This window comes from Pistacia vera, unplaced genomic scaffold (genome assembly GCF_008641045.1).
Source record: "Pistacia vera cultivar Batoury unplaced genomic scaffold, PisVer_v2 Contig457, whole genome shotgun sequence".
In the NCBI taxonomy this organism is placed as follows: domain Eukaryota; kingdom Viridiplantae; phylum Streptophyta; class Magnoliopsida; order Sapindales; family Anacardiaceae; genus Pistacia; species Pistacia vera.
The window spans coordinates 198,568-209,403 of NW_022196287.1; the positions used below are offsets into that span (position 1 = coordinate 198,568).

Below are 10,836 nucleotides of genomic sequence, written 5' to 3' on the forward strand. Positions count from 1 at the left end.
ATAGTCTTAAATGATTGATTGCTAATTGATCAATATAGCAGGTGACAGAGTACAAGTAAGATAAAACGTAAGTTTTTGAATTGTATATTAGTTTTTGAAATTGATTTTTGGATTATGAAGTCTGTTTGATTCTTAATCTGATATTGAAACTGAGATGATGGCGAGATATTGAATAGACTGAGAAACAGATGATTTTGAATCTCCCCAGTTGGGTCTACCACAAACTGTTGGAACCCAGTAGAATATATGCATTTTGCATGTTGTTTATATTCTGTATTCATTCATTCATTCTTAAAACTCAATGTTGCCAGTGAAGGAGATTGTGCTCGGGATTATTTCAATAGTCTCTCGTAAAGTTTGGTTACATTTATACATATTCAATTACCTGATTGATGTTAGATTTGAATACAATTTTGCATTTTCAAAAATGAAAATAATCAAGAAATCATGTTACATGTTTGATTGAAATGTGAAATATATGGTTAAAAATGAATGAAAAATTCGAATTTAAAAATAACTATTAATTTGGCTTAGACACTTTTGATCTCACTTATTATTCGATTTAAGTTTGTCTCATGTCATGATTTTGACTACAAATTCACAAATAATAGGTGTGTATAGTGGGTAAAAAAAAATTAATTCACTAATTAGGAGTTACTATAACATAATCCCTAAAAAAATTGATTCCCAATTTGCATCTTCATTTCATTTCAATCGGACTTCATTCTTCACAGATTTCGTTCACTTCATCCTTCAAATTCCATCTCCATAACTGCATCTTCAATCTTTTTCATCTTCTTCACTCTAAAGTATAAACTGTAAAGTCTAAAGAAGATCAAAATCGAATTTTCTTCAACTTCAATGACGAGGATTTTGCGGGTTTATTCTCATTTGCAGTTTCAGAATTCTACTTTCGGCTTCCCTGACAACCAGGTGTGGGGGTGTTGTGGTCGCTTTTCTTGTTCTAGTTTTGCTTCTGTGTTATTAGGCCTGTTTTGTTGGGTGAGTGGGCGGCCTAATCCCTGCTACTTTAAGGTGTTTTCCTGGCTGCCCGTTGGTTGTCGTTTTATGATGATGGAGGGTGGTTTTTTGTCTTGTGCTATTTAAGGGTATTTTTGCAACATTTCAAAATTTTAAGAACTAACGAATTATTTGAGGCATTTTTTAAATAAATTAAAATTGCAAGGCCTAGTTTGCGATTCTTAGGAGTTTTTTTGTAATATACTAAAATTGGAGGGACTAACTCACAATGTTTAAAACTGTTTTAATTGCTGACATCACCGGTCTAACTGGCCGGTCCAACCGGTTGGACCGATCGACTTGTGACCCAATCACCTTATCCAGTTCAAGTCACACAACATATCGATTTTAAAACAATGCCACTAGGGGCTGCTTTGCAAGCTGGCTTGTTTTGGGGTCTGCTTTTGCCTCTACAATTTTTGGTTCAGTTTTTTTTCATGTCTAGAAGTTACGATGCTTTTTTTCCTGCTAGAGTGCTGGTCTGGTTTCCATGATTTGGTTTTCTACTGGAGCGTTGACATCAACACAATGATGTCACTGGTCCAATCGATTGGACCGATTGACTTAGGACCCAATCAATTGACCGAGTTGCTCTCCAGTCTAGGTTTTAAAACAGTGCCCCAGATAAGAAAAAGAAAATTGCAATGTACTCGAGTGAAATGTTCTAGAGTTTCAAGATGCAAGAAACCTTCACACATCACCATTAAAATAATAAAATTATGAAATGTTTTAACACAGATCTTGAAATTAGCATATTGTTGTGTTGGGAAATAGAGAAAATAAATAAAAATATATCCTAGAGATCTTTGAAATAGTCATGCTCAAGTGCTTCCTGAGGTGTTATCCTCTGCTCTGGATCCAAGCATAGCATTCTCTGGTAAAAATTTAAACATGAATAAAAACAACAAAAGATGACTTAAAAAACTAAAAAAAAATTCACAAAATCTGCTTAAATTTGATGACAAATTAGTAAATTAAATCAAACTTACTGAGATAAGGTCAATTCCAGCAGGTTCAAGACCTGGAAACGTTTTTGTCAAGTCCTGCAACATAAAAAATAATTTACATAATGTACTCAATCTCATTCAAAATAACTAAATTCTAACCTCTTTTACTTACCTTATAATCAAAATTTTTAGAAAGGGTTAAAAGACCATCAGCAGTAATTTCAATTTTGCCATATACTTCTGGCTTTGGTTCGCCCAAGACCCTATACGAGAAATTTTCAAGTTTGTTAAACAGTATCCCAACTTTTAATCCCAATTGATATAACTGTTAGCAAGGAAATTTAAAGTTAGAATCTCAACGTTGCATATATAGTATAAATGAAACTTTTTAAGATGTATAAAGAGAAAAATACCCGAAAATACTCGCAACCAAATGTAACCAAGTATTAGAACGAAACAAAGGCTGCCCAGTTAGCATCTCACCAAAGATACAGCCCACAGCCCACATATCAACAACCTTGGAGCTTCCATTAAAAAGTATTTCAGGTGCTTGGTAATAAAGACAGGCTGCCTTCAGAGCTACTGCCTGCAATGAAATATATATTGTTATTTTAAGGATTATTTTTGGAGTTAATTGCTCTCTCTCTCCCTCTCTCGCTCTCGCTATATATATATATATATATACACATTCCTTTTAAAACTGTCATAAGAGAAAATTTTACTCTTTTGAATGCTTGAAAGTTGAGTGAAATTTTCAGTAAACCATCAACTCATGCCTGATAGAATTTGAGATGAGTCTGACTCCTCACCTAATAAGATTTTATTAAATGGAAGGATTACCCACTCTTATAAACCAGGAAGTTTGAGCGTGCCTAGTTAGTGTGAGACTCAAATACCCCCCTTCACAGTCAAAGCCCATATGTTGGGTCATGCCTGTTGATGGAGATAGTTGTTAGCTCTAATTTCTCACCCGTTGGTCAAGCACTCAGCTCATGATAGAATTTGAGATGAGCCTGACTCCTCAGCCAATAAGGCCTTGTTGAATAAGAGGATTACCCCCTCTTATAAACCCTTAAGCTTGAGCGTGTCTACTCGGTGTGATACTTTAACAATGCCAATTGAAGAGATTGGTGCACACACACGCACAAGCAATTGGAGAGAAAAATATGTTACCAAACTAGTACCACATCAACAATATCGATCAAAAGCTAATGCATGCATGCAAGTCACATGAGGATTTAAAATAAGAACTACTGATCAAATTAATTGTAAAAGACTGAAGAGTGATTAAAAATAATAATATCACATGATATAAAGACATAGACTAACTTATGATATGGCTGATGCGATACCTTCGTGGTATTCTAGATTTTTTTCTTATCAATATAACAGTAGGATCATAAAACCAAAAGAGTGAAAGATTAATATTAATACCGGGTTATCCAGACACCAATCACTCACGAGATCGTCCATACTCTTAGGCTCTCCAAAGTAAGCAACCTTTACTCTCTTACTATCTGGATCAAATAGCACAAATTCAGGTCTCAAATCTTCATGGATACAATTTTGAGACCGCAAATATTCTATACCACGAAGAATCCCTAGAAGAATATGCTGCAGTTGGAAGAAATCTGATCAAAATCTACAACAATTAACCATCTTTCAATAATATTTCTAGATAATGAAATCAAGTATTTATTGAAAATTTTCAATTACACAGTTTGAATTTGGTCTCTTGAAACTAAAATAATGTAATTAATGCCCAAAAAAGAAAAAAATCAGGTTGTTGCCATAAGAAATATTGTAACCAAAAGATAATAGGTGTGTGCTACATATTAGACCAAACAAGAACCTATTACTACTATTATCTTTTAGAGATTTGCCTCTTGGTAATATATAACTTTCAACGGTTTCCTTCCTCGAAAATGTTCTTATCATCGAGGGTGATGTATCTCGAAAATAGTTTTATTTCCACCGCTCCCAAGAAAATATTTTCCAACAAGAGAAATAATGGTAGACTCCTACAATTTTTAGCCCTTTGGAAAAACATTTTCCGAGTTCCATTACCACAAGATTTAGCCCTCATAAATATTCATTTTGTTGCAGTAACCCCTGAGGGGGATAGAGATCGCGGAGTGAAAAGAATCCTCTATAAATGGGAAATGAAACTTCAGTTTATACGAGGTTTGTGATATGTTTATTGACTAATAATGAGCAAATAAAAAGGTCCTTTTGCTAAACAGGATGTATTGAACCCATACTTCAAAGTTTTAAATAGCATTTGAAACTATAGTCCTCTTTTCCCATTTTGATGACAATTTTATCAAATTCGTCTTGAATATTGATTCACATTCAGATCACATGTAAAAGTGAAAAGAAATGATATGGTAATGCATCTAATTAAAACCTCCTGTAAGAATATATGCTCAAGTGAAATCTAAGTTGACCAGTGACAACCAATAATAACTTAAATTAAATGAATTAAGAAACAGCTTTTATTGGTATAATTTTGATATCAAGATTTGACATACCTTTATGGAGACTTGATTCTCAATCGTTGCCTGCCTTCTTCCAAAATCATCCAAATCCCACGTAGGTTCTCGAAAACAAGATACAAAAAAGTATCATCAATTTCTGTTCCCAGACACCTGTAACAACATTTCTATTAGTTACTTATTTTCTAAAAGAAGCACAATTACTGTCAATTAAAGATTTTTTACATATTGAACAGCCAATAGGCATTCAGAAAAGAAAAAATAATCTCATCCACAACAATATTAAAGTAAAAAAAATTATAAGAGCCTGCTCCATATGAATTTAAATACATTTGTTGTTTTCAAAAACAACTGTACAAGAAATTAACAAAAGGTTTAGTTAATAATTCAAAAACAATTTTAGGATACAATCCTAAAACTAGTGCAATTTTCACACAGTTTTTAACTCAGTAAACAATTTTATTTTATACCTGGTGACATTCGGATGGTCACACCCATGATCTTAAGATTTCACGTGTGATCAAGCTTGGGGATTCTAAGTTTGGGAGTTCTCCAGTTCATTTGATTTCTCAATAAATTTAAAAGCACACCCGACCTGTGTCTCTCTCAACACCATTGCGACAGACCATATTTGCTATCTCTAATCGTCATATCTACTGTATACTTTTTATTCATTGCATCACTTGGAAAACGCTTACGTGAATAATACATATTTGGAAGTGTTATGACAATGCCCTGCACAATCAAACAGGAAACAAGAAAGGCCAGTAAATAGAGCCTAAAAGTTTAAAACATAAGAAATAATAGAAACAAGAATGGAAAGAAGTCACCTTTAACGTCTTACAACAACATATTCTTGTCTACATCCATTGGCAAACATAAATTGCCACAAAATGCTTTATAAATTGAATTCATTCAATCAATTATCTGATAACTTCGATTTAAATGCACAATATTTTAGTACATATGACTTTGAAACACAACAATAAGAGAGAAAATAATAAAATAAATTATAGAGTTATTAATATCAAGACAATATTAATTGACACTCAGTCTTTCAAAGACTACAAACTCCTTTTAGATATCAGATTAATTATCAAAAATCTCCCAAAAATTATTTTTAAAACCCTAAAATTATTATTTATTTCTGAAAATGGTAGTTTGCACTTTTACCTCAATTTCAGCCCAATCTCTTAAAGTGTAACGAAAATGAAAATGATATTAGCAAAATTAAAATTAAGATTAAAGGAAAAAAAATATGGCTCCAAATATGTGAAAAAAGCGGCAAAATTAATTGCAAATTGAAGAGACCGTTTGAGCCAAAAAAAAAAAAAAAAAAAAGAGAAGAAGAAAGTGAAATTGGCTAGACGACAAAGAGTGATATTTACCTAGAAAATGAAAAATGAAGCATGGTCTCGCCGGAGTGATGCTGATTAGAAATAACAGGAGATACCGGAGCGAAGTCTGACGATATGCAATTGGCATTTACAACTTAAAAAACGAATTGACATTATATATTTGGATTGGTCTTTTAAAGTCTCCGGCGGTTTGCCCATACCGATCCCCCCTATAAGATTGGTAATTATTTAAACCCCTACGGTCACCGTAAGTTTTCTTCCGTTAGTTTTAACGAAATAGCTAAATGGCCTTGATGAGTTCATCTGATATCCCATTAGGGGGTTTGGTTCAGGAATGTTAGATTACTAGAAATATTAGATTACTAGAAAGATAGATTACCTTGGAAGATTACTGGGAACTTTAAGAAAATATGTTTGGTTATTTGGTGGGTATGTTTTATTAATATGTTTGGTTATGGGAATAATGGTGGGTATGTTTATTAATTACTAAATTGACCCTCTTTTAATATTAATATAATATTATTTTATTATAATTTTTGAATAATTTTTTAACCCCCATATTTCAGATTTAGCTAAAACACCCCTGCTTAAAAAAAACTTTAATTCATGACGAACACCCCCACCTCCTGCCGCCGCCTGCCGCCACCGCGAACAACCGCGGAAAATCCCAGAGCCCCTAAAAACACTGAAATTATGTGGGAGGCTCCGGGAGGCTTCGATATGGCCGTTTCGGCCATCAATATGGCCGTTTTCGGCCATCAAATGGCCAAAACGGCCATACGAAGCCTTCGGAGCCTCCCACAGAATTTTCAGTGTTTTTAGGGGCTCTGCGATTTTCCGGTAGTGGTCCGCGGTGGTTGACCCGCTGTCGGCGGTGGGCTGGTGGCTGTGGGTGTGGTGGCTTGGTGCAGTGGGGTCTGTAATTATTTTAAATATAGGCATTATTGTCCAAATTTTTAATAAAGGGTAAAATTGAAATAGGATATTAATGTAAATTTGTTTTAAAGTAGGGGTATTATTGTCCAAAATTTTTATTAATAAGGGATAAAATTGTAACAAAAAAAGATAACCCTGGTAATCTCAGAAAACCTAAGAAAATGGAGGTAATCAGATTACCTCTTATATTACCAATAGTAATCATTATTGGTATTTAAAGATTACTGGCATCTTATATTACTTGACAACCAAACGTGGTAATCAAGTAATATAAGATGACATTACCCCAGTAATGTTACTTAACCCCGAACCAAACTGCCCCTTAGGGGCGTTTGGTTGGAAGTAATATGGGATTACCAGAGATATGTTATCTTATATTATTAAATGATCACGTTTGGTTGTAAAGTAATATAAGATTTCGGTAAACTTCAAATACCAATAGTAATTACTATTAGTAATATTAGAGATAATCTAATTACCTCCATTTTCGTAGGTATTCTAGGATTATCAGGGTAATCTTTTTTTTTTTTTTTGTTACAATTGTATCACTTATTAATAAAATTTTGGGACAATAATGCCCTTATTTTTAATTTTATTTACATGAATATGGTTTTTACTATTTTATCTCAATTAATTAACTTTTTGGACAAAATTACCCTTGAATTCAAAACAAATTACACCCCACCCCACCCAAGCCACCGCCCCCACCCACCTGTCGATGCCTGCCCCGATAGCCACCTCCGTCGCCAGAATAGCGCACGAAAGGCTGAAAATGGTCGTCGTGCACTGCTATGGCCATTTCCAGCCAGATATCTGGCTGAAAATGGCCAGATTGTGATAGATCTGGCCGTTGACGGCCAGATCCGTCGATCTAACAATCAACGGCCAGATCGATGGTCGTCTGTCATTGATGTGGTTGTTGACGACCGATTGACAAATGTGGCCGTTGACAGCTAGATGGAGATCGATGGTCGTTAACGACCAGATCTGTCACGATTTGGCCATTTTTGACCAGATCTCTAGTCGAAAATGGCCATACGGCACACGGAGGTCATTTCCTGCTTTTTGTGCTGTAATGCCCCACTTGAGGTACGTAGTTAAGATTTGCTATATTGCTTAAACGTTCATTGATTCAGTTTTAATTAAGTTCGTATGTTGAGTTGGTTGAGTGTTTGCCCTAAAACTTTTGAAGACTTGGTGAAATGTTGTGTTACAGGCTTCGCTGGGGTGAAGAAGAATCTTCGCCACGGCAAAGAGGTGTTGCAGTCCATGGGTAGCTGCTAGAGTGTTTCGCCGCGGTGACGTTTTGTCTTTGCCGCGGCGACGGGTCGGCTAAAAAGTTTTATTAAGTTTTAGATATTTTTTCCTTAAGGGCAATTTGACCATTCTACCCCTAATTTTAATCTAAAGCATCCTAAGGTAAGGATTCTTGCTTTAGATGAGAGTTTTATGATGTTTTGGTTAAAGTCTTATGTTTTGGTTGTTATTTAAAGTTGTAGAGAGGAATCAAGCTACTAAAGAAAAGGAGAAGTATTAGAGAAGCTATTTCCTCACAAGGTAAGTAAATCCAACCAAGTTGAGATTCAGTAATCTTTTGAGTATAGATTTATGTATGTGTAAGTATGTTGTTGAGAAATTAAGATGAGTTGAATGTTATTTATACTTGTTGTTGCATATACTTAAATATGAGAAGTGTTGAGATTGCTTGATGTTGGGTTGAGTTTGATTGAAGTGGAAGGAAGTTTTGAGCAAATTTATAGAAGTGTTTTCCTTTGACAGGGAAATTAGAGAGTATAAGAGAGCCTTTCTCCCATTTTGGGTGATTAAAGAAAAGAGAAAAGTTATAGTTTAAGTAGAGTTTTATATGCACATGAGTTGTATGATGAAATGCTCAAGAGAAGCATGAGTAAGAGTAGAAAGCCTTAATTTTTGCTACATAGCATAATTGCATCTCATAAGTGCATTAATGAACATGAGTCACATATGTGCATTAATCATGCATTAACTATGCATTAGAAAAAGAAAGTAGAAGAGAGTAGAGAAATTGAGTTTAAACTACTCTAAGAGTAGAGAGAAAGAGAGAATGAGCACTAGAGAATAAAGAGAAAGTAGTGCTAGACAAGAGAATAAAGTAGGTTATGCGATGGGGAACTTGTGAGTATGGGTAGAGTATTCCCACATGTACGCCGCATTGAGAGAGCGGCATAAGTATGAGAGAGAAGTGGTGTAGCCTGTGAGAGTGCATGCGGATGAGGGTTATACCCGAGTTTACCCAAGAGAGAGTTTTATACACTCACATGGCCAAGGGTTCTGAATCCATGCGTAACCAAGTCCGATCAGCTAGAATAAGTAAAAGTCATGGAGAGTGGGAGTGAGTCCCAGCCATGCCTCCGGTCAGATGGGACCGTGACTCGTTAGAGAAAGAGTTAATAGAAAAGAAAGAGAAACAGAGTGAGAGAAATTGAAAGAGAAAGCAAAGAGAGTAATGGGAATTGTAAGGAAAGAATTAGAGAGAGAGAGTTACGGGGATAGATGAGTAGAGGATTTACTTACTGAGCATTAGTTGTGCTCACCTCGTTGTTTTCCATGTTTTGCAGGATCTAGGTGAGGACACGGTCGGATGGGCGTTGGCAAGCGAAGGGAAATGGCTATACTGTCCACCTTGTTTTTGATGCTTTTGTACATGATATAACTTTTGTGTAAAGAATGTATATATTTAATAAAAGAAAATTTTGGGCCCAACTATTTATGTTATTTTACATGTGTTTTCACTATGTATATTTTATGAGAATACGAGTAGAAAGCAGTCATTACATTTTTGGTATCAAAGCAGAGATTTTGGGATTTGACAGTGTACCATTCTCGTTGCTACGATGTCCAAGAGCCGACTGTGTAAGTAAATTCTTTCCTTACATTAGGTGTTCTCTTGAATTGATCAAGCGTGATCGTTTTGTAGATGAGACGTAGTAACCAGAAGAAGGGCAAAAGTGTGATGAACGAGGGAGAACCCTCTAACCCACCAGAACCAACTCCCCCTACTTTCGATGAGGCGATGATTCGAAACGTAGTATAGCAGATGTTAGTTGAGAGTCAGGGGAGAGTTGTACCGGAAAGAATTGAGACCCCTAATAGAGGACCGATCACAAGACAAGAGCGAGAAGGGCCGGTACCTCAGACAATACAGAGTCGGATTGATCCGATTCAGGGGCTTGCAAGCCAGCATCAGCTACCAGAGTTTAGGGGTACTAGGAACTCGTTAGAAGCAGAAGAGTGGTTTAAGTCCGTAGAGCGGATGGTGGCTTTGTTTCCCATGAATGATAGAGAGAGGATCAGATATGCTAGTTTCTTATTTCGGGGAGATGCTCGAATTTGATGGGAACTAATGGAAGAGACTCATGACTTGGCCTTGATGACTTGGGAAGAATTTAGGAGACTGTTTGAGGCTGAGTATCGAACAGAAGATCGAGTGCACGAGAAAGTCCAAGAGTTTATTAATTTGAAGCAGGGGACTAGTACAATGAAAGTATTTTGAGTAAGATTCAACTCCCTTGCTCGATTTGCACCTGGAATAGTGTACACTCCGATTTTAAGGAGGGACAAGTTTGTGCAAGGGTTGAGATCTGATATTGCCCGAGATGTGATGACAGGAGTCGAGCCTCCTCATACCTACAGTGAGGCTTTGACAAGGGCTTTAAGGGCAAAGATTTATGTAAATAAGCATATTGCAGAAGGGCTATCTTCACAAGTATTAAGTGAACCATCCACTACCTCACAGAGAGAGAGAGTAGAGGTTACAAGGAACAGAGAAGTGGGCCAAGAAAAAGATTCAACCCAAGAGGGATAGGAGAGACTAGCAGAACAAGCGGCCTAGGACAGAAGGGTTTCCTCCTTGTGCTAAATGTGGAAGGGACCATTTGGGAGTGTTTGAAAGATAGAAACGTGTGTTACAAGTGCCGACAGCCAGGGCATCTGAAGAGGGATTGTAAAGTTCCTCTCCTACCTGCAGCTCAGAGTTCGAGAGGTACCAATGCCAGAGTTTTTACAGTGGCACAGGGTGAAGCTGAGGCCAGTCCATCCGCC

General features: G+C 36.1%; 1 protein-coding gene across 1 annotated transcript; it reads right to left on the reverse strand.

The window, feature by feature from the left end:
- Positions 1-1,698: 1,698 nt before the first annotated feature.
- LOC116144818 (cell division control protein 2 homolog) lies at positions 1,699-5,991 on the reverse strand. Its single transcript, XM_031430246.1, has 8 exons — positions 5,851-5,991; positions 4,933-5,197; positions 4,499-4,615; positions 3,402-3,581; positions 2,381-2,553; positions 2,140-2,230; positions 2,010-2,063; positions 1,699-1,894 (listed from the first exon to the last, which is right to left on the reverse strand). The coding sequence occupies exons 4-8, from the start codon at positions 3,438-3,440 to the stop codon at positions 1,817-1,819; spliced, it is 435 nt and encodes a 144-aa protein (XP_031286106.1). The 5' UTR covers positions 3,441-3,581; positions 4,499-4,615; positions 4,933-5,197; positions 5,851-5,991; the 3' UTR covers positions 1,699-1,816.
- Positions 5,992-10,836: the final 4,845 nt, after the last annotated feature.

Coding starts and splice junctions, on each gene's coding strand:
- LOC116144818 (XM_031430246.1), bottom strand. CDS start 3,440: ATGGACGATCTCGTGAGTGATTGGTGTCTGGATAACCCG. Junction 2,554..3,401: donor ATTGGTGTCTGGATAACCCG/GTATTAATATTA, acceptor ATTTCATTGCAG/GCAGTAGCTCTGAAGGCAGC. Junction 2,064..2,139: donor CTAAAAATTTTGATTATAAG/GTAAGTAAAAGA, acceptor TTTATGTTGCAG/GACTTGACAAAAACGTTTCC.